At 39.8% G+C, this 24,870-nt stretch overlaps 1 protein-coding gene and 1 long non-coding RNA gene across 9 annotated transcripts in view; both read right to left on the bottom strand.

Annotated features, from left to right (window-relative positions):
- The window catches only part of grip2b (glutamate receptor interacting protein 2b), a 49,539-nt gene extending 33,685 nt beyond the window's left edge, over positions 1-15,854 (bottom strand). For 7 of the 8 annotated variants that reach the window (XR_014119375.1, XM_081705400.1, XM_081705402.1 and 4 more), the window contains exons 1-6: positions 15,658-15,854; positions 8,059-8,139; positions 5,002-5,137; positions 2,630-2,775; positions 1,472-1,558; positions 1,174-1,249 (exon numbers count right to left, since the gene is read on the bottom strand). Coding sequence is in view for 7 of the 8 variants with exons in the window: in XM_081705400.1 (XP_081561526.1) it covers positions 1,174-1,249; positions 1,472-1,558; positions 2,630-2,775; positions 5,002-5,137; positions 8,059-8,139; positions 15,658-15,697 (566 nt within the window). In the remaining variant the exon portion in view is untranslated. The remainder of the gene's footprint in view (positions 1-1,173; positions 1,250-1,471; positions 1,559-2,629; positions 2,776-5,001; positions 5,138-8,058; positions 8,140-15,657) is intronic. The other variant, XM_081705403.1, reaches the window with a different exon arrangement.
- On the bottom strand, positions 13,803-15,003 carry LOC145653067 (uncharacterized). The gene is made up of 2 exons (XR_014119377.1): positions 14,948-15,003; positions 13,803-14,523 (listed from the first exon to the last, which is right to left on the bottom strand). It is a non-coding gene; the product is annotated as an uncharacterized LOC145653067 (long non-coding RNA).
- Positions 15,855-24,870: the final 9,016 nt, after the last annotated feature.

Below are 24,870 nucleotides of genomic sequence, written 5' to 3'. Positions count from 1 at the left end.
CCAGAATGACAACTCATACCAGCAGCTCAGAGAGGTACCGTGTGACGGAAGAGGTGAAAATGGGAAAAAACACATTTGGCTCTGCTCTTTGCAACCTGTCGTGGGGCGTTTGATTATTAGCAACCCGCAGTGCCCTGGAACGAACACTGACATGTCTGTGCTGCTTCAAGATGCAGTGTGTTCAGTTATTCCTTCTGCACTTGCCACAGACGGCAGAAATTTCTCTCTTTCTCTCTCAGCTTCAGGATACATCCTCCGTGCTGATTAGATATATCCTGATCAAGTTTTTTTGCCCCATCCAGATTATTTATTTAAGACTAAGTATCTGCTCATATCAGTCCTATACTGATATATGTATATTCCTAGACAATGCTATTGCAGAGTACACAGAAGTACATTAAAGGTAGAAAAATTCAATAAAAAAAAGTTCCACTCCTTGACACTGAGCCCGGCAAATAAGCAGTGTCTCCAAGCTGATGAATGGAGCATGTGGCGATGGTGGCTCAAACATGTTAACACGTTAACATGTTTATGGATTTAAAAGATCTGTATTTAAAAAGTGTCAGAAAAAAATTGACCTAACAGGCAAGAAAGGAAGCAAACAAATCAAGTCAAATTTATTTATAAAGCACTTTTTAAAACAGATGTGGTCACAAAGCAGCTTTACAAATGTCCGAGTCCAAGCCCTATTGAGCAAACCAAGGCTGACAGTGGCAAGGAAAAACTCCCTAGAGCATGAGGAAGAAACCTTGAGAGGAAATAGGACTCAAAGTGGGGGGCCCATTCTCCTCTGGCCAACAACGGTCACCACAATAGTAACAACAAACACTGTAGTACTGCTTGGTGGTTTCAAATGGATCCAAACTTTGAAGAATACTGACATAAAATGTTTTTCCTGTTTCCTAAAAGTGCTGTTTTGTAATGGATGTTAAATGTGTCTGAATCATTTAATTGGCACAATTTTTAAGAGAGAGCGTAATTATATTACCCAGGCAATACTAGTTTTTTTTTAAATGGTTTTTTACATGTAATGTATAGCTACAGCTAGGCAGCACAAAATGGTCGTTGGATTTGAAAAGTATAGTTTCAAAATGTTTATAAAAGCATTAAACTACTGTATACTAATAATGATAAAAAGATAAAAATAACAAAAACAAAATTTTTCAGGCGTACCTGTCAGAAGGGCCTCCGGGTCGTACATATGTAACCACTAATGGCCGAGTTTTGTGCCAGTCTTCATGAGAACCTCCTAGATATAACATATAAAGCAAAACAGGAATGACAGTAAATTTCGCAGTATTCAGAAAAATTGTCCCTATTCCACTTCTTAGTTAAGAAATGTCCCTGAATTAATACAGGCTTATGCCTAAATAAATAATAAACACTGGTGCAGCGTTTGTTTTATTTAGATCAAAATTAGCAAAACCAGACACTGAAAATAAAAATTGGGGAGCAAAGCACATGTACTCACCCCGCAAGACAAAGCCAAAGCTGTTGCCTTCTTTGTGCAAACATATCTCGATTGTCTTAGATATAACACCTGAGGTACTGTCTGGGGCTACAGAAAAAACAAAACAAAACAGGAAACCAGTAAGCGTGAAAACGCCAGCACCGTGTCATTTATCAAATCACCACGTTGTGCTAGTCCAGCAGCCATCCTGGCAGACATTTCAGTAAATAGATTCACACATAAAACTGTCACACTGGAGAAGGTCAGCCAAAAGCACAAAACTAATAAAGTGGCCAGTATGTCTGCCAGACTCATGACAGACCAGGGAGTGTGCTTACACAATCACCATCATGTTAACACAAACTGCAAGGGCAAAAAAGGCAGAGTGCAAGGTTGGCTTATGACACGTCTTTCATATTCAATGCCACATGCATGGCTGATCTTTGAGCTTACATTCTAGAAGGTATTGCATTACTGAACCCAGTAAAAAGCCATAAAATATAGGTTAAAACTATTTTTTAAAATCAAAACGTCATATGTATAGTACCAGGAATTGCAGGAGACATTATTGCTATACTGTGAAGTATATACTATGCATGCATATTCAAATATTTGGGACATGCTTCTCTCCTGATATGCACACCACTCAATTTTTGCACAAATAAAATGCACGTCCTCCGAATATGACTGACTGATCGATGGACGGACGGACGGAGGGAGTGAGGAACTGACTGACTGACTGACTGTAGTGAAGTGCAAAAAGCTTCCAGAGAAATAGGATGCTTTGGACAGAGGTCTTTCTTCAGCTGTGCAAGCAAAATGCTTCTGCATTTATATGAGGTGGATCTTGTATATATTAGATGTTTGTATATAAATAGATGTTTAAAAGTTCCCAGAGTGTATATCAGTTATTTTTCTTTGAGTTTCTTTACTTCATTGCAGCCATGGCAACAATTGGCAATGCAAACAGACAAAAATATAGGCCTATATATGCAATTAGTGAATACAATGATCCCAGGAGCACAATGTTTTTGATGCTTGATATATATAGACATATGTGTATGTATATATGTATATATGGACTCAGCCCATACAGATGACACTCCACAAATGTCAATGGGGTAACCGGAGCACCTGCATCAAAGTAGACATGCCATGTGACGGTACTCAACTCCGTACCAGCTGGGGGCAGCTCATACTCCACTTCCAGGACCACACGCTCGCCCACATTCTTCAGCAGGCTGATGATCTCATCATGGCGCAACTTGGTCAGGTTGATGCCGTTCACAGACTTTATGTAGTCCCCCACATTCAGCTGGTCACTCCTGGACCACAGATGGTGCAGGATTCAGGTTAGGTGATACAGCATCGGGTGAAACTGCAGCGAATTATCATAATCCAACTTTAGAAAGGGATGGACTAAACCTCTGGGGTATATTCAGGGATGGAAAATGGGGATGAAAAATGATGGCAGTTCAATTCTCAAAAGGTGGTACTGCATAAATTAAAGTATATTTTCAAAGGGCCATGTTTTATCTGTTCCAGAGATTACATAACTAACATTGTCAGCATTTAATATTCAAATTCAACCTTTAATTAACATGCCATTAAGACAATTCCTTAATTTTTACCTTCTTAATTCACCACAACTATACAGTGGTTGTTTATCAGGACACATACTTTAATTCTCATCTGAATTGTTAGTCATTTGTCCAGGGTAAGAATACTTTATCTGCTACTGAACACACATATATAGTAAACATATGCTCATTTAGACGCTAATAAGCTAAACAACCACTGATTGCTCTCAGTGGCCTTTGTGTCTGTGTGACCCAGCACCGTGATGCCTGATATTCATGTGTTCTCGCTAGCTGTGCCTCACCTTCTTTGCTCCAGCTGCAGAGAGTTGTAGAACACCGTTGAGGGCAAGACTACATAACATGCCAGACACATGCAGCTTGAATATTTCTTGACTATCTTGCATAGGTAGTAGAAAATGAGAAGCGGGAAAAACCATGAACTAACTGAACGTCTGTGCATAGATAAAGTACATTTGTGTGTACCCTATACATTAAAGCCCCCGACTAAATGGTTCACTTCTCAGATAAGAAGATACACAGGACTTCAGTTAGATGGGACTACAATGTCTGCTGTGGTATGTTTCAGCATTGGCAATTAGCACTGGTAGAAGAAGTAACGGCAGAGTCAATAATTACTCAATTAAAGTACTGAAGTACTTAATTAAAAAGTATGGTGGTGTCTGCTGCTGAACCTTAGAGTACTGGCCTGTGGGAAAACAGCAGAGCATGGATAGGGATCCTAGAATGCCATGCGCCTTTAGTTTAATTTGAATGCTAAATTTGTTTGTTAATTAGTTGAATTGTGTAGTCTGGCGTGTTGTGTCGTGCCTTTTTCTTTTTGGTCTACATAGAGATTAGGAACGTGTTTTACTTTTGGTTACCCCATTTTCTCTACCGAGCTCTCTGCTGTTGTTGGTGACATTTCTTTAATGAATGGCATGTTCAATGAAAGGGAAGATGGGAAAGGGCATTTGGTGATTCTTCTTCTCTGCCCAATGCTACAGTATTTTGCTTAAAAAACTACTCTTGAAATGTACCTGAAAGTAAAAGGGAATATGAAATCTAAAGTATATACTGCTCATAATGTTCCCTCATTTTTGAGGATTAAATTACTTCATAAACATATGAAATGGTGTGATGTTTTTCTATTTAAAAATTAAATTAAAATTAGTATAATTCTGAAAGTTGAAAGTTAAAATATACACAGATGCGCAATCAAGTCTAACAATTTGAGCTCTATCTGAATGGTAGCAACTACCAAGTCGTTGGTATCGCACTGACTAGCTTCCCAAGCACTGATGAATCATGGGTTTCTATCATCTGTTCAGATTAATTATACCATGTAAGTTAAGGGACCATGAAAGTGCTTAAAAGACAATAAAAGTAAACTGACAGTGAACAAGGATTTGTACACTGCCTTGTGTTTGTGTTGGTTGCACTTATATATAATTTATCTATTAATCCTTTTTTATAAAACTTGTTCTCTTACTGTTCTGTCTCTGGGGCTAATTACTCATTCTTAGCCAGGATTTTGTTTCATAAATCCCTTGTAGCACTGCAAACGCTGCTGTAAACAATATCACTCAGAATTCGCTCTCATATTCTGTTGAACACAAACAAATCTGTGCTTTTAGATGCCTACATTGCTCACCTTTACAGAGGATGTTGAGTTGGTGATTTTCCATGTTTTCCCCCAAAATGCAAATGCTCAACACACATTTTCATCTCCTCCTGAACAGACCTTAATATTCTTTTGGCTTTCTACCCCAGTGAGATGTCAAGTGATTCTGGTTATCATCCTCTGATTTGCTGATGTGTTCTGACTTGTCTGACTGCAGCTATAGCAGGGCACAACGGGAAGACAAGGTGTGTGCGTTTGTGTTTGTGTGCATATGTGTGCGCCTAAGTGTGTGTATGGGTGTGTGCGTGCATGTGCGTGTATGTATGTGGGTGTGCATGTCCACCCCTCACCTGGCTGCCAAGCCACCCGGTCGCAGGTTGGAGACGCGAGGCTTTCCATCCTTGTCTGTTCCTCCTGAGATGGTGAGGCCCAGAGTGCTACCCTCCTTCTTGATAAGCTCCACCAGTGTCACCCCCCTCAGCTCTTCTGTCCAGAAACACATGCGCCGCACACACGGCCAGGCCCCAGGAAGGGCTCTCAGCAGCTCGAAAACACCACCCATGCTCCATAATCAGACAGCCTGCCATGGGTTATTTTGCAGGCCCCACCACACCTTTAAGCCAAAATGTAAACTTTGCACATTTCCTAATTCATGTTTCAACACGGAGGAGACATGATGTGTGTCAGTTTTATATGAGGTTTTGGCTGTTATGGCTTAATCTGTACCATGTTCAGTGGCTAAAGCAAAGCAAATCCACTCTCCTCCATTGGACATATAATCAGTTCTCTTCAAAGCTCCATCAGCTTATAAGAGGTCTAAAAGAGATGACACATATTGTTAGAGAATCTAGGAGTGATTGCTCAACTGCCTGTGTTTTAATATGAACAGACTGTCTCTTGCGACGTGACACAGGATTCAAAGAGAAAATGACAAAAACAAAACAAAACACAGAAGTAGTTTCCATCCAACACTGGCACACTCTCCAGGAAAGAAATTATGGCAAGCCATTTGTTATTACTAACTTTTTCTGGAGTAGTAACTCTGGAGTAGTAACTCAAATGAACTCAAATTGGTAAGAAATTCTCAGACATTGCATGCACTAGGCTTATCATCCAAAAAGTAAATCAAATTACTACAGATGTGGTTGCAAATGTTCCACAAAGTTAATAAGACTTACTTCCAGGATCCCAAACTTTTACAAATGTTAAAAAGTACATTAGCAAGAAATGCAGATAAGAACAGCAGACATTTCCCCAAAAACTTTTCAGACAGAAGCAGCCTCCTTAAAAAGTCTGGTGTGTGTACAAGCAATCATGGTCTTGCCAAATTACAGGTATTGACATGTAATGGGGGAATGTATGCAATGGACAATCAGTACCAAATAACAAGGAGAATAATGTTAATAAATAGTAGTAAATCTCTGTGAAAAGTATGACATTATTCACAGTTCAAATCTAGAAAACAAAACAAGCTGTGCAAAATATTTAATGACGTGCAAAGCACTAGTAATAACAATAAAAGCTAATTAACTTAAACCAACAGAGGCAATAAATCTAACAACCCATGTACTTAAAAGCTCATTTTCTTCTAAATGGACACCCAGTGTTTCTGCACGCGCTAAGCCATAGACTCTAATTCCTTCATTTTCATTTGAGAGCAATGAATGCAATGCAGCTGATAAAATTCCAGACAATGGCAGGTTGTTTCCTGGGGATTGAGACAATTCTAGCTATAGTCTAGAATAGCACCTTGGGTATTTATTCATTCTATAAACCGCTTCCTAAACCAAGCTTGTTAAGTATTTGTCATGCCAACATAAGTACAAGCCTGCATTTAGGCAAGACTCCAATTCCCAGGAGCCCTCATGCGCTCCGACTTCCACGTCACAGGTACACCTGCACACATCACCTTCACACCTCCCAATCACAGAGACACCATTCACCTTCCTCTGAATACACCTTCCTCTGAACACGCCACATCTGTAACCACTTTCCCCGCACATGAATAAACCCAATTTGCCCACAGATTCATGTTAGTTGTCAGTGTTTTCACTATGCCTCTCTCACTTTCTAAACCTGGTATTTTTTTCACAGTTGTTACATTGTTCAGGACCTTCTCTCTGGTGGTTTTGTTATTTTGTTTTTGCTAGACTTTCTCATTTATGTTCTTGTTTTAAAGGGATTTTTGATTTGGACTCATGCTTTGCCTGTGATTCCACTGAGATGTCATGGTATGCATTCATTTCACAAAGCTTTAATCATTACACATCACATTTGGCCCAAACTCAAAGCTGAGGTGAGACATTTCAGACAGATGAGGTATGCTTATCATTTAAGCTCTAGCTAAAAGTGATTATGCCTAATTTTCCATTAAATATTAATTTGTGCCAAACATGCTAAATATGTTTAATGTGCTCAAATGTATTTAATTCATTGTTACTTTTCAAACAAAAATGGTTGGTAGTTATGTGTATGTGTGTATCTCTGTGTGTGTGTGCGCATGTGTGTTGGTGCACGCACGCACGCATGTATGTCCACCAGCCAAATAATATACAGTCAGCACTGTTCCTGCTGTCAGAAACTAATCAGTGATGAATGGGGTCCACATATGCTTTTTTTAAATACTGCATTGTCTAGGATTAAAGTTAGAGAAAAGCTTCTTTAAGTAGCTCTTAGGGGAATCTGCAGAAGTGAGTTTAAATTATTTGTCACTGTCAGGCGTATTCCAAAAGAAAGGAAGCATGGATGGATAGACTTAAACCAGTTAAAATGCTCACGTATTGGCAATATAGAGGTTGGGCTTGAGGAACTTGATGTACTCTATAAAGACAACACCAATAACCAAAAAAAGCTTTCATTTTCAGAAACTTATTATATAAATGTGTATTGCAGTCATCATCAAAAGCAAAGCATATCTACTCTGGTTTGAAAATTCATTATCGTTTAGTGTCAAATATAAGTGTCTTAAGTTAATGCAATTAGCTAAAGATGGGAATCTGCATCTCCTTGAAATACTCCCCCTTCTGTTAAAAGCACAAAAGACAGAAGTTGGCTGTGGCACTTCAAACTGGTGCGATGACACTGTGTTTCAAGAGGCCGCGGGATAGACCTCAGGAAGGCCGCCAGCAGCGCGCACTAAAGCCCCAAGCTCTCTAGCTCAAGCAAGCAACTAAACCGTCCTGGCAGGAAGTGCGCAGACATCCCCACCGGGCTGCAGATAAACACATTCTATAACATCAAACAAGGGAGGAGGGAGCGGGGTAGCGCTGGGTCTCTCCAGGGTGGAATTCAGCTTTTGTGTGGGCGTGAGAGTGAGGGATAGAGAGAGAGAGAGAGAGAGAGAGAGAGAGAGAGAGAGAGAGAGAGAGAGAGAGAGAGAGAGGAATAAAGAGAGGCTTTGAGTGTACCTGGGATACTCTGTCTTCTGGAGGTGAGGGAATTGTCAGGTCCTGTTGACTCCTTGTTCCCTTTAGAGTAAGGGCCATCATCTGCAGAGAGAAGAGACACATGACTCTTACAAACCCATCACAGAGCCCTCAGACACAGGGAACTGCATTAGAAAGAAGGGAGGTAAAAGTGTATGAGGATATGAGTTGGTGTGAAGGCCTGTGATGTCACAATAAATACCACCACAAAGGAAGCTTATTCCTGGGACTGTGCTGTACTGTCTAAATTGGAATTACAAAATCCAACAACAACAACAACAATGACAGCAACAACAAGAAACTTTTAGAAAATAATCTGACAGTTTGCATTTTATGTTTGTAACCCCTTTTATATAGTATACTGCTTTTTTCCCCTCAACATCCAAATGCTAATGTGTTTAAAATGACTCCTTGAACACTGCACTGTTTTATTAATTAGAGATTAACAAAAGTTTGTAACCCATGTAAAAACATTTCCCACAAACACATCTGTGTTATAGGACTGCAGGGTTGTGGTGCCATTAAGACGAGTGTCTGTGAGGGCTCTTCTCATTCTGAAATTGAGTGTGCCACAGATTTAGCCTCTTTTTTTTTAACCTGTAATTAATTTTAAAAAGTGTTAAAAATTAATACTTCCTTTGTATGCTGTACACCTGTCATTAATAATAGTTTCCTTGGCACTTACAGCTAAGGACTTAGCTTTTCCTAACGCCTATGGGACACCATTAAGGAATTGCAAATAAAGTAAGAACAGTAATGAATTCAGACATGAGAATACGTGAACATTCTAGTGAGTTTGTTAGGCCTTGATAATTTGCTGAGTTATTGACACGTTTGTGTGTGTGTGTGTGTGTGTGTGTGTGTACTTTACTACAGTTTTACATATTAGTGCTCGGGTGGTCACGTGACTTCGGCGGCACCTGAACTATTGATCGTAACACGGTGAGCCTGCGGCGAGTTGAAAAGGTGCCTGTCGACACAGGCGGTGTTCAGATAGCATCGGCCACCTGCACCGGCTCCCGCCTGTGACAAAAACATGGCTGGTGCTGAGCGATATGATCGTTTGCTGTTCACTCCTCTCGGTACATCATGGGACAGATATAAAGTATGCAGCTGTAGCAGAAAGATCAGATCAGACCTCGAGAAGGGAAATGGTCAAAAATGTGTGACGGAAGGAATGATACTGCCGATATTACACTGTCATAGCTGGTGAATCTGATGTTGTGAATAAGCTTTTTTGTTATGACTTTCCATTGTTCCCAGTGCAGTCTACTCTGACATTTACCTCTATGCCTTGAACCACAGTAAAACAATACTTGCTAAAGCAAAAGTTACATACTGTAGTTTATATGGGTTGCTCCATATTTACATCATACAGTATATTAGGATGCATACCTGAACAGAACAGAGGATTTTATTTCTTCAAGTTGTTCAAACATTTTTGCTCCCTTTCAGAGCACGACACGCATCAAAACGCATTATAATTAGGCTTCCCTCCTGAGACATGTTACGGCTAATGTAATGGTTATCCTACTGACAGTGACGCATTGTGCAGCCCACTGGGCCTGTAAGATGCAATACCCTCAAAAAAGGAAAACTGTAGAAATAAATAATATAAAAGAAATCCTCTGGAAACATTCAAGGCCAGACACGAACGAACAAAACGCACAGCACTTTGCCAATGTCACACAAAGCCAATGTCGTGGTAAAGAGCGGATACAGGCAACAGAAGGACGAAGTATTCCACAAGTGCAAATTTACGAAACGATTGTAGCGTCTGCAAAGGTTATTGCCGACACGGCTCGACGGTCAGATTAGACACCAGCGTTAGCGAATTTCAGTCTGCCTGCCGGACCCGCGGAGGTTCTGCCGCATCAGCCCTTGTCGTGAAGACCAGCTTCCTGCTAATCTGCCTGCTCGACGGCTTTAGAAATCCCCCCAACTCACAGATCAAAGGAGATGATTTAACCGTGACGCGCACCGAAGTCGCTAAAAGCCGAATAATCTGGTTTTTGTTGGGTTGCAGAAGAGAAGTATAAATCTCAACTTTGTCTCACGAACGGTAAAGTAGGCGAGAAAGAACACGACAACAAACTGGCCTCTTACTGAATATACTGATATGCTGCATACAGAAAGAGTTTTTTTTCTTCTTTTTCCCCCCTGAATTCTCACGCTTGTACAGTCTATTCTTTAAACGTGTATGTACGTCTTCTAACCTGAAGCCTTCTTATGAACATACAAAACCTTCAGTTTCTTAACAGCTTAATCGATGTGCTGATTGGTATCAAGTTTTTTTTGTTTGTTTTTTTTGTTTTTGTTTTTACTCAGTATATCTGAAGAAAAAAAGGAACCACAGTTAATCAGCATTGCAATATGCTAACCGATGAACTGTTATTGCTAAACACTTTCTACTATGGAGGTCCTGCCTTCACAGACTGGTTGCATTTTCAGTTGGCTGCCTGCTGTGTTGTTGTTCCATTAAGAGTTTTGTGTGTGTGTGTGTTTTAAGTTATCAGGTTAAGCAAATGGCACTAATTAGTCTAGTCAGTACATGAAGGCAAGGGAGCTGGGGAGTCAGAGAGGATGTGCTTTCTTGTTATTTAGACTCGACATTTCCTCGTTAATTACTCCATATTATCAACAGTGAGCAGCTAGAGAGCTAGCACCAGACAAAAAGGCTGTGCCCTAGGTGATGTATAGGAGACGTTCAAAGAAAGCAAACACACAACCACATGCGAAAACACACTTAAAACTGCTCAGGCACAACATGCAATACTCGAACCAGAAGTATACACATGGCTGCACATGACATTTATAAAAAAAACCACAAGCTTTATTTACATGTTCATGTCATAAAAATCTGTCACATAACTCTTTCTTAGTATTTCGTCCTCTAGAAGGTTCAGTTAAAGGCTTTAAAAGACCACCAAACCACTGATAAACATCCATAGTCATTACAGAAATCCCCAGCTCCTGCTAGGTAACCTGCTGCTTTAAAGGCTGCTTTTATCTGACACTTAGATGCGGCTAAGTACTGCAATTAGGCAGCATGATGGTCCAAGATCCCCTCTGTTTGACAAAGTGGGAATGATGGGAGTGAAGGTTCTCTAAAACATCTAAACATGTACCCCCTCCCCTGTCTGCCCCCACCTCAGATGCATGCATGGCCCTGTTGTAGCCAGTGGGACAGTCCGCACACGAGATCAAAGCTCATCAGTGCAGCAAGATGCTGGAAACGGCAGTGCCGTCTTTTCCCATGAACTGTGTGACTATGTATTAGTGTTACATTGGCCCAAAGCTCCTGAAGGACCCCTGTGGCAGGGGAGATTAATTTGAAAAACTGAAGGAATGAGTTTACTGTACTTGAGCTCTTGGCTGGGTGTCAGGTTGAGGAAAGAACAAACCAGGTTCATCACTTTTCTGACATTCCTAATGAACTTAATATTTGAGGCTGGATCCATTTATCAGTAACGCAGACTTGGTATTATGTGACAAGAACCACTTACTTTCATACTATTTCCTCTGTTTGGAGATTTTTTGACAGGCAAAATCAATCTTGTTCTTGGCAGCCTGCTTAATTGTGAAGTTAATCGTGTTGCCAGCTTCTCTTCTCCCCATCAGTTTGGAGAACACAACACCTTGATGCCATGCACGATGCCATGTGATGAGTTCTAAACTCATCACACTAATAATATTACAAGTTACATCTGAGCATTAAGCTTTATGAGTTTGCAACTCATAGGCGCACAGCTGTGGCTGTTAAAAATGCATCTGATGAGCCCTGGCCCAAGTGAACTAGCTGTATTTCACAGCCATCAGACAAATCACCATTGCCATGACAACAGGGTGAGGTAAGGTGTGTGTAGCCTTGCTTGAGATGGCTTGTGTTCTGAAGTTCTGCAGTCCCTACATGCCTCCCAGCCTATCCCCCAAGCCCCCACCATCTAAGTAAAGGTTGTAAGATCACTGAACCTGGATCAGCTAGAAGATTCAAGGAATGAGCCAAGATGCCTTTGGAAGAGCAGCCTCTGTGATATATGCAAGGTTTTTATCTCAAAGAGCGATGTGAGGCGTACACACGCAGCCTAACTGAGCACAAACAAATTCTAGCATGCTGACCTCTGCCCCGCTGCACCAGCCTCACTACCGATGGAGGCCACAATGTGATCCAAGCTTGAGGCTGACACCATGTTTCAACGTGAGGTTACACAAGTGAAGTAACAACCTGCCAAGAGGATAGAACACAGTCTGAGACAGGTACGAAGGAGAGACCACTTGCCCATGCTGCGCTGATATTAGCTCATTACTTTCCCCACAAACGGCCAACAACCTCTGTGGCCTGGGGAAGTTATGTGACACGGAAACAATGTGGGCAAGCAATCAATAAAGCTTGTAATGAATTAAAGTGTTTTGACGGCAAGCATTAATCGGTAAGGGACGATGGCTCCCGGTGACACAGAGCAAATGCTTATAAAGAGGGAAAGAAGATATTTGGAGAGGGGAGATGGTATGTAGGAATATGGGAGGCAGTGTTATTTCAGTCATGGGTCATCTGTCTCCACAGTGTTATGGAGTTACTGCTATACAGAATAACTACTCCAGGGCCTTGAGTAAATGGAATGCCAGATCTGCTGCCAATCACAGGGTTCTCCTGATGAACATTTGGTGAAAAAACACAGGCTACTTAAAAAGAGTGGTAGTTCTGTGAGGGACTGAACATTGACAGAATGGGTGCTCTTGGCCCAAGACCCAAGCTAGTTTATCATCAAGACCCAAGCTACTTTATCATCCCTGCAAGACACACATTCCAAACAAAGGCGAAAATCAATTACAAACAGGACTGTATTGTTTGAAAGAATCCGTTAAAATGCTGGAACCATTTTAGGCTTTCCCCTCTTTTTCAGTCCGTATTATCCCTCACCACGGTACCAAAGCAATTTGCTGCAAAATATGCAGTGATTATGGGCATTATTGTAAGAGTAAGACTTCAAAAAAGCATGTAATTATACCAAGTGCACTTTCACTCACTACCCTGCTGAATAACAGGGTAAAAAAAGGAAAGCAGCATCTAAAAAACAAGCGGCAATTAGTGTAATAAGTAGTTCCAAATTGCTAGCTGTGTAAAATGTGAGATTAGTCAGGCAAGACATAAAGGGAGGATGCTTCACTTGGCTGTGCTGTGCAGGGGGTCTAACCTCTGCACGTGGGAGGCAGAGAAAGCTGGTTAAAATGGCTGGTTGTTCATCTTATCAGGACATATTCAAAAGATAGATCATTCATTTTTTAACAATTTAGTGGTAAGTAAGGAGGAGTGGAATAAACGATTAGCAATGATTACTGTTGAAAAGTATAAAAACAACACACATGGACATATATATACTGATTCCCTTTAAGAAATTCCAGGATGTTGGTATCTCAATAAAGCGTGATGCATTTAGAGGCCTGATCACTGGAGTTGGCTTATTTTACCTACCTATCTAACCTAAGTGGCCCTTAAAGCTATTGTGATGACTTCCCATTTAATTAGTGCTGACCTGCAAAGAGACCTAATTAAAACTTATGCTGAAATGAGACCATCTATCATTACCCTCGATGTTACCTGATTTGTTTTCACATGATCTGTTATCAAGGGAAAGAAGAATCTGTTGGAGAGCACACAGAAATGCAAGACTAACAGATTGGTGTGCTTGTTAATTGTACCAGACCAGGTCAACCCATGATGGCAGTTTTGGCTCCATAAAATGTTTATTGCCATTATAATAGTTTCATGCAGGACTGTATAAGCATGCAAATCTTACAAATGGACATAAGGCACACAATGTGTGTTGGTGTAGAGCAACATCTCAGAGGTATATATGAAGGGAGAGAAGATGAGACAGGTGTGTACACATGTTTGTGTGTCTGAGCGTGAGAGCGAGCAGTGGAATGCATTACAGGAAGCACAAAAAGGAAAAGAATACAGATTCAGTTACAGATAGCTATGTTAGTTTAATAATAACTACATATATAGTATTAGTTATTAGTGTTATAGGCTTAAATAATTTGTTATAACATGGAATATTACTGTTGAACTACACTAGGCAGCTCAGGTAACACATGAAACATATTTATTAACGTTTTTTTTTCCTCTGCTTTCTCATCTTTCTCTACAAAAATCTCTAAGGCTTTGCTTCATGCACACACATACACAGAACAACACACACAAACTCAAACACGCATGCGCACACCTGCACGCATATGTGCACACACACTTAGGCAACACACACATACACGCACATACGCACACACACACACACACACACATACACACACAACCTATCCATGCCTCTCTCCCCCATGGGGAGAACATTAGACAGAGCGTTGTAGCATGACTCCTGCTTCTGTTCCTCACAGATGCTGCACAGACTCTTGAATCCCTCCCCAGAGCTGAGGAAGATCACTCGATCTCTGACAACAAAGCAAAGAGCACTCTTAATATTTTAACACGATCTGGCTTAACTTCTAAGATGGGTATCACTGATGCCACATTGGGTATTCCCTTACATGCAAAATAAAACTTTATCAATACAATAATCAATAGATTACTAGATCAGGGCTTGGTTTACAAAATGCATTGTAGTATTGAATCTCTGCAGTGTGAGGACAGTCTGACCAATCTGACCTAACAATTTCTCCAGTTCTCCTTATCGGTTAAGATCCAACTAAAGCTTTGTATTTATGAGACTCACCCTATTTGCGGTGCAAAAATAGATCATCAGGCATATTTGATGTACTTTGTGTGACACAAGCCAATGCAATGAAAAAAAGAAAGCCTAACCGTATAACATGATTTTACTTCATGAGAAACCGATTAACCTGTTTTAAAACTCACCATAACACTTACAAAGTAAGAGACAGAAGCACTGTCTACCATCAAGATGTAACTGCATGTAGCTAATCTAAGGAAAGGAAATGTTTCAGTTTAAATTATCAATTTTTTATAATGAAAAGAAAATCCACAGTTGACTTGATATAATTTAGGTATTGTTAGAACACAACATCAATTAACGTCATATCAATCACTGATTTATTTATTTATTTACTTTGGGGGGGGCGGGGGTCAGTCACACTTGTAGAGCTATACATATGTTTAAATGTTATCAACTGAAACATCAGCTATGATGCATATGGAGTAAGTGCAGCATACTAACCACATGGCACAGGTATTTGTGATGATGGGAAAGCAATAAAGAAGTGGACAGGTCTAGTCCACACACGTGTTCCTACACCAGACCTCCTTACAAACCACTTGAGCCTTAATAACAATCTTAATTCTGCCTACAGCAACTCCCTCAGCTGCAGTCCTTCAAGTTATTGAAAACAATAAAGATCACCTCCTAAAGCAGCACATGAGACAACAACGCAATATTTGTTACAATGATCCACAGGACAAGTGATGAGCCTTATCTGATTACATTCACATGCCAGACGTGTTTACTCAGGGATATTGTCTAGTGCTGGTCACGTAAAATGACCTGTGATCGCACAGCATGAAAGAGAAATGAAGACACTAAAGATATGACAGCAAAGTTCAACGCTCACCCAAGGTGTTCTTCACTTCCTTACGGATTCCACACAACATGTTGCCCTGTGCCGCTTACACACGCACACGCGATATCACACGAGGGGGACCGATTCAAAGCTCAGCGTGGTGCGAGAAGTGGAACCCCTCTGCTTGGCCACTCACCGAGTGGCTGCGTCTGCGTAGGCATGCGCGAGCGCACGCGCCTTTCACCTACGGTCTCTGTACCTCTGTTGACTGAGAAAAATTAAACACTCGCCTTCTTACACAATGCAGCCCATTTCAGTCCCATTTCAAAAAGGATTACTCGGGCTGTAGCCGGACGGATATTACCTACTTGTAGATAAGTCAATTTGTAGAAAATCTTACTGAGTGTTCTTACTGAGTGATAAATCTTGTGATACTGTGTCCAGGTCTGGCTATTGAGATTAAGCCTGAATACCAAGCATTTCAGGGGAATTCCTTTCTGCCACTGTTCACTGGTCAAAATGTGCCTCTTTGAGTCGGTTGAAAAATCAAAGAAAACTGGTACAAGTGCTATGGCAGAACTGCAAGGCTTTTTTTTCCACTCGAGAGAAAAGAGAGAATTTGCATTTGTCAACTTTCCCTTGTGCATATATCTCTGGTCTCCACAGCCTTAAATCATCCCAATGCTCACACACACTTCCATACTCACATGCACACTCACACACACGCGCATACTCACATGCACACGCACGCACACGCACACACGCACACACACACACAGGCACACACATACACGCACACACACACACACACATGCACACACAGGCACACACACACGCGCGCGCGCACACACACACTTGTATTCTAGAGAGAATCTCACACTCTCGCCTGTTTGACTGGAACAGGTTGGATTAAGCAGTGCTTCCCTCTGAGAGGAGCTGTAGTCTGTCACCCTGCAGCCCCTCTCTCTCTCAATTCTTTCCCTCTCTCCTTCCTCCAGTCTGTTTTATGCCCCACTGTCAGACTCTCTTTCTCCGAGCCTTGGCTTCTGTGAGATTGATGTCATCAGTGGAAGATAAGCATTTTGGCCTCTTAAGCAGTGTACCAAGAGTAGCACATTCATAAATCTTTCAGAGCTTCAGAATAGCAATTTGCAGAAGTCTGTAGGCACCAAAACTGTCTGTTCAGTGGCATCCATTTCCTTTTTCACTGTTTACACCTAGAGAGTTCTGTGCTACTTGACAGTAGTCCAAGTTTTTTTTTTTATCTCAGACGATTGGGTGATTTAACAGTAATGCAGGATTAAAACTGCATCGTGCTTCACCATGTACTCTGGTGAATATCTGGCAAGAATAAAATGCAATTTTTGTGTCTGATTAACATTTTAACTTTCAAGTAAGAGTCTGTATACATGATTCAGATTACCTTCTATCTATCAAAGAGCTGAATGGAAAGCAGACCGGGGTATAGAAGGATAAATCGACCAAGTATATTAAAATAAAATCATAAAAAATATCTGATCAATTTAAGCGCCTCCCCACATAGCTATGGTGATGACTGATGTTTCTGAGTCTTTTCATGGCTTGTAACGGTTTTTATGCAAATTAATAGTGATGCAAATTCTTAGCCAAATCACTTTGAAGTTCTAGGGCTAGCCTTCCAGGACTGCAAAGAAGAACGTAAGAAAAAGAGCAATTAAAATAGAAAAAGCATTTGCTTTTGGAGTCTTATTAGCATAGCATGGTGCTTTGGAAAAGAAAAGCACAGTTTAAAGGATAAAGTGTCAGCAAAATAAGCAATATGCAAAACCCACCTTTCTTATATGCCCCTAAATATCTAAGTAACTGCTTGTGTTTTCGTAACAGTAAATAGTCAAATGGTAAAACAGTAAATCAGAAAATATATGGTTTAATGAAAAATTTTAGAAATATATGGACAGCCTCCCAAGAAATACCAGCATCTGACCAGTGCATGGCAAGTAGAACCTTCAGAATGGGCTCATTTGATGTCCTCCAAGGGTAGGTACGCTCCCCTCCAACCCAGCTTGAAGTACCAGCAAAGACCTCAAAATGAAAACAAATCACTAAAAGACTCCCTTGCTCCCATAGCCATGTGAAATAAAAAAGAGCCATTGAATCACTCCCTTACCAACTGCTATTATACAACTTAACACAATGGAGCCAAATAAATAAATTCATTCATTCATTCATTCATTCATTTGAAGTTATTTGGCTTTTGTTTCTATTTATTATTTTTCCAACAAGGTAAACCTTCAGCTTTGGAAAAGTTCTCTGCCTCATCTAACATGAACTGAGTAGGCAGGTGAAACGGAATATGGTTAACAAGGAGCTGAGAGGAACTCTGTTCCACGCTCTTCACACCACATGTGCCACTTGTCGAATTTAATGGGCCTTGAGGAAGAAGAGAAGGCCCTTCTTTCCTGGATGCTGGACAACCAGCCCTAATAAGATGAAAAGGTTGTGCTAAGCTTCTTTAATTTGTAAATTATTGAGGCCTCTAAAAGCCTTAGATATTCTTTTATATCCTTGTCCTGGTCTATGCTTTGCCAGATTGCTTGCAGACCCAGCTCTTTTGTAGATCCAGGTGTGAGCCTTTTCAAACTATGGCCAATCGATTCAAAATTCAAGAGGTGACCTCCAGCTGTGTTCTAGACACATGTCAAAGATAATTAAAGTAAACAGAATGCACCTGACTACAATCTGGAGTGCCATAGCAAAGGGTCGGAATACATATGTGAGTAAGATATTTTTGATTTTAACCTAATTATTTTAAGAACTCCCTAATAACTAGTGGCCACATAGTCATTATGAGTAAGTGTAGATTAGTAAAATGGCAATTATATACATTCAAAATGAAATCTACAAGACAATAAAGTGTAGAATAAGTAAAAGGGTCTGAATACTTTCTGAATCCACTGGACCTTGGTGAAGATATTATATTCCTTATGAACCATCGGTGGTGGAGTTACTCGCTGTCATACAGTGGAGTCAAAAGATCCACCTATTCAATAGGTACCTGAATAATCTAAAGATGCTTCAAAGCATCTCTAAAGGTACTTCCTTAGGCTACATAGCAATAACAAAGACCTTACAACAATTGCAATCAGGCAAGGATTTACTGCTTGTGAGTCTACAGGTCATACAGTAATCACATACAGAACTAAGGCTTCACACAGTTCAGTCACATACATAACTATGGTTTCACAGACTTCAATCACATACACGGGTATTTCAAACAGTACATGTGACTGATGACCGTCAAAAATCCTGCTCAGGAGTAGATTCAATGAAATCTGAGAGGAATTATTAAACAAGACAGGCCAAGTGCAAATATAAACTTCCTACAAGTGCCTGGTTATGTTTAATTTAAGTGCTTTTCAAGGCACCAACAGACAACTGACGGTCACATGATTTTGAAATTCAAGATACAAAATAAAGTGCAGTGAATCCTTTTGTGATTAGTGGAGTACAGGTTTTAGGCAAGTGAAGTAAGAAAAAAAACAGGGCTACAGGAATCCATGATGCAATGTGAACTGCCTATGCAGAGAAAGGGAGACAGATAGAGAGAAAAAGAGACTGTGTGTGTATATTAGATCAGCTCAAAAGGAAGAGGAAGATCAATACAAGTTTATTGTGCATGGACAGCTCTATCACTTACATATCAACACAAATCAGCCCTTAAAGGAATCTACCACTAAATATCTCCGATAACCCAAGGCATCATCCCACTACAAATCAATAGTGATGTCCTGTGTTTTTGCTGATGCATTTATTACCTAATTCTTCTCTTCCATATTAGCTGAAAAACAACCAAAAAAAGAAAAGAAAGAAAAAACATGGACATTTTACATGGAGATATTAAAGAAGCATAATTTTAGAGATCATCCTTTGACTATCACAGTTTTGTATTCTTTGGTTCTCTAGTGAGAAGGCAATTATGCAGAGAAAATGTGTAAGATATCTGTCGATCCAGTGTGTACTCCCCCAATGGCACACACACACACACACACACACACACACACACACACAGGTAGTCAGTCAGACTCAAATTATAAGTGGTGGTCAAACAAACCAAGCCTTTCCATTAATCACAAAAACTTGAAGGAATGTGTAATGCTGTGAGAGATAACTGTTATAAATATCATACAGGACCTCATTGATCAAACATTCACCAGAATTTGTGCCCAGTATGACAGTATGGCATATTTCTTATGAGTAGAACATTTCAGCCTCCATCCTTAACCACCTCCCCTCAAGAGACAGGAAGATACTCCTCAAGAATGCACTAGCACCCTTGTGGTGGACTTAACTTTAGCTCCCTGTTGTACAGTGGAGTCAAATGATCCACCTCTTCAAGAGGCACCTGAATAATCTCAAGATGCTTCAAGGCACTTGATTAATCACTTCTCCTGGACTTCTCCTGCACTAATTTATTTATATAAACAAAACCTTATAAAAGGAGGAACCTTAAAAAAGGTTCCTCCTTGTTAATGTTAATTTTCCTTGTGTATATTTTCTATGACAAGATTCTAGCTGAATTGTATTCTTAGGCACTCGGCTAGCGTTCTGGAAAAAGGATTACATCCATTAAGATGATTTTTTTTAAATTTTCTAAATTTCTACGAACAACAGTGCCTGCTAAGTGTAACATACTTCATAACCAAAAAGCAGAATTACAAAGCATGTCTATACAATGATGACAGCTGGGCACACACAGAGACAGTTCAAATGTGACTACTGCAGTTCACCCAGTCAATCATCTCTATCCAACAGATCATGCCTTCCTAACCAACTTCCCCTGAATACTAACTCTGTCTATCTCCTCATTTACCTCTCTGTATTTGTGAAGTATATTTGTGAAGTATTGCTTTTGGTGAACTCTCTCAGCATTATCTGGTTATTCTACAGTTTTTTGGATCTTTGCTCTATTTTCCCCTCTATGCTCTTTTTTTGATAATGTTTTTGTAATGTTTTTGTACCTTTTGTAATGGTTTTGTACCTTTTGTTCCATGTCCTCCTGTTTTTTTAGACAACTGCCTTTTCTCTGACTGCCAGTTGCTGGACTGTGTGGGGGGGTTTTTGTGCTCTATCTGGAATTTAAGCTATACCTTGCATTTGGATCCTCCCCTCTACTGTTCTGTCATGATACAATTCCTTCAAAGATCAGACACCTTCAGGACAGCAAGAGCAGGAAACAGTGAATCTTGGCACACAGCTATAGTAGAATATGACAAATGGATCTTTGTAAATGGAACAGATGACAGCATGCTAAGGCAGAACTTGTTGCGACTAAGTTTTCAGCAAACCTGGCACACTACTGCAAACGGCATAATGCAGGCAGACCATGACTTTGATTCACTGTAAAACTGCGGACCATAATTAATTATTGATCTCTGGTCTTTATCTCTTAGTTAATAATAAAAGAGACATAAAAACACTGCAATGCTGGGCATTTATTAATTTAGACATTGCCAGAACATTGGCAACCTGAGTACCTCCAGTGGAACATGCAAGGTATGCTAATGGGATGGTGTGTGATTAACAGTCAAGCCTAAATAAAAAAGAAAAAAAGAAATTAAATTTGTCAGGCTAAGGGTAACCCCTCACTCGAATTGCACAAGACATTAATCAGCCTACATTATCGCAGTGCCTCAGCCAGGGGAATGTGTCACACAGGTCCCTGATGACACCAAGCAGCTATGACAGGCCTAACCACCTGCCAAATGCTCCGTCTGGATTTAAAGTAAAAGCATCCAGACAATACTAAGCAACAGCTATAATGAACACTGACTATCTTCAACTTTTCAGCTTGTAAAAGGATCCATACAAAAATGACATAATTGACAAAGATATGTTGAAATCGTCTAATTCTCCTAATTAAAACTGACTTGGCTATCCTCTTTTCTACAGTTTGCTTTTCCAAAACATCAGATGAAAATGCATTATTTTAATGTTTCACTAGACAACAACTATGGATTACTCTGCAAAGTACCAAAGAAGTAAGACTGTATGTGTTTTGTAATGGGATGTAACCCATATGTAGGAAGTAGGTTTTATTCCCCCATAAACTAGTTCAGAGATCCAGAAGTAGATGATCTCATACAGCTACAGCAATATACATTCACGTATTCCAAATTAATCACAGCAACACTGCACCTGACAGGATTGTACTGTCTGTCATAGAACAATGCTGCATGGTCCCAGAGAGAGAGAGAGAGAGAGAGAGAGAGAGAGAGAGAGAGAGAGAGAAAAACAAAACATTAAATCAAATGTACTAATGATGTGGCCTCTGTATCCTATAGCAACGACAGCCACTTAAATGATGAGTGCCCTTACTCAGTCACTCCAGCTGCATAACAATAAGAGCATTAATTGCCAGAGAACTGGCTGCATTAGCCTAATCACTAGCTTTAGATAAAAGAGAAAGGAAATCTCTGAGGAAAAAGTGATGCATCTGGATCTCCAGACAAAGTCAATTGGAGCATAGGGTGCCTCTCACTCATGTCAGTGACTGATTATGTACTATTGATAAAGTAAATCAATAGGTTGTAACCTTTATTACAACCATTGATCTTGGAACAATAAAGTGGCAGTTCCCAATGTGGATTATTCACTATTGAGGCCTTCTCCCAGAAACCTACCCTTAGGGCACTAAATGAAGAATACACAGCCATGGCTCTAAATGGTTGGTGTATGAAAACCAGCTATTTTGGGTCAAATTGGCTAATGAAGCAAAACTCTAGGTAATCAGCAGGCTGAAGAACAAGTATTATTATGACTTTGCATGTAAACTACTGTTAATTGGCCTGATAAGTCCTCAGTTGTAGCTTGTAACTTTCAAACTAGAATGAATTAACCAAAAAATAACATGAAAACAGGTCATAGAACCACACCAAGACATTCTGGAATTTAAGGCAAAACGGCACCAGTGTTTCACTGCAGCCAGAGAGGCTTTTTTTTTTTTTTTTTTTTTTTATAGCTTTCAAGAGTTATTTTGTATTCTGGTGGTGGTCGGTAACAGTCACTAAACAACAATTACTAAACAGATGTCCAGATATCTTAGTGTGTGTGTGTGTGTGTGTGTGTGTGTGTGTGTGTGTGTGTGTCACACACACACACACACACACACACATATGTATATATATAACCAAATTTGTCCTAATAATTGAAATTAAGCTAATTTTTTCGTGAAATACCATAAACAGTTCACTCTGTCTATGTTTCATATGATCATAAAACTAGCAGTTCTGATCTACCACATGCCACCATAACATGAACAGTCCTCTCCAAAAGGTTGCAGACCCTCTATTGAGCAGAACGGTGAGACATGCACCACATGCAGTCAGTTAAGTCATTCACGATGCAAACTCACTGGGAAAAAGCTGTAAGAAAAAGCTTTTAGCCCTATACACAAATACATTTAATTGTTTAATAGAAATTAGGTCACTGACATTAGCCCTAAGATAAAAAAAAAATAATCAGGCATGCTATTAATTAAAACGGAAATCAATAACCACTTTACACAATGATTCAATAAATTTTTAAGGGGCTATTTTTTTCATTTTCTCAGTATGTGGCTAATGAAAAAGACAGCATAAGCATAAAAGATTTGATGACATTTTACCATTTAACAGAAATGTGAGTACCTTTAAGTATCCTCCTCAGGATTGCCTGTAGGAATAGCATTCTCCTTTTCCTGTTCCAGTATTCCCTGATATTCTGTGGCAAACTTGTTCTTCGTCTAGCGTGCTACGTCCATTGGCTTGTTAAGGACATACTTTGTGCTGTCTTGCTCAGAATGCTACTGATACTTTTTTGAGGTGTTAGGGAACTTCAAATTCTCAAAGCATTGCTCTGTGATATGATATCACAGCCATGTCTTAGACCCTAAGATGTTAGATTTTATTCTCTGTTTTTTTTGTTTTTGTTTTTTTTATGGTAGAACTACTGCCCATTTCTGCAGCAATCATTAGCAGTTAATATCTGTAATATTATGTAAAGTCTCTCTCTCTCTCTCTCTCTCTCTCTCTCTCTCTCTCTCTCTCTCTCTCTCTCTCTCTCTCTCTCTCTCTCTCTCTCTCTCTCTCTCTCTGTGTGCGGTTAATAAATGCAAAATGTATGCTCAAAGCCTTCGGCACTTCTGTTGCCCTAGTTACCCCCCTCCTTGCCACGTTCTCTAAACAACTGCTACACTCTCCCAACTTTCTCCCTTCCATGGGTTTTCTCATAGAACATGTCTCTATACATAAATTGCAGTTGTAATCAGTAACAATACTGCAGTGTGATCAAAACAAAGATGTGCATGAAGTTAGTGTTCTGAAAAGTCACTAGCAGTACACAATGGGGAGGCTTTTTTTTTTGTTTTGTTTTGTTTTTTTTACAATGAAAGCTAAATAAAAAAATAGTCCAATGAAAAATAGTGTATTACATTACAACTGTTAAGAGGAATCCATAAGACTATAGAATGCCATGGCCCAGCAGTTATGAGAGAACCAGAGCTGGAGAACAGAGCTGGTACACCAAAGTTCTGACATCAAAATGAGGTGTTTTGTTGGCTCTGCAAATTGGTGCAAGTCTTTGCAGTTCTGTGGGCAATGCAATTACTGTATGTGAACCCTGGAGGTTTATAAACAGACAGTTTATATACTGAAGATTTTCTTCATTCAATCGTCTGAACTCTTACTAAGTCACTGAAGGTCTCTGACTATGGATTATGTACTATATCTGTATGATACATGTATCTAAATTGATCAAATATATTTTACTCAAATAGGTGAGGAAAAATGGCTAAATTGGAAATCCTCTAAACTCAAGGCAGCTTAATAACACTGTTTAATGGATCTTCTTTGTAGTATCGCACCAGGCAGTGAATGTGCTTCTTGATTTCTTACTGTTCTTTAAGCACATAAAAGAGCAGAAGGGCTTTGCCTCTATGCATGTCTCTTTATGCAAATGTTATATGTCAAAAATACTCCAATCAATCTCCTGCATTCTGACTAAGTGTCTTCCACCCTCTAGTGCATTATGCATGAGTGCATTGGCCTCTGTTGCTATAATTGGCCTCTGTTGCTATTTGAAATGAACAACATGGTTCAACAGAGCCAATAGTTCAAGAAAATCTAGAGATTTCTTCATTTTATGATACAAAAGAGCAATATTCAACAACATATGATCCCTTGTTTCAATGTGTCTCCAGCTCACTCTTCTAACTTTTATAGTATTGAGGGATGAAGGGTTTTATGTATT

The sequence above is a fragment of the Electrophorus electricus genome, chromosome 22 (assembly GCF_041902795.1).
Source record: "Electrophorus electricus isolate QZ-2024a chromosome 22, ASM4190279v1, whole genome shotgun sequence".
In the NCBI taxonomy this organism is placed as follows: Eukaryota; Metazoa; Chordata; class Actinopteri; order Gymnotiformes; family Gymnotidae; genus Electrophorus; species Electrophorus electricus.
Note: the sequence above shows the minus strand (reverse complement) of the source record. Positions and strands in the feature narration are given on the sequence as shown.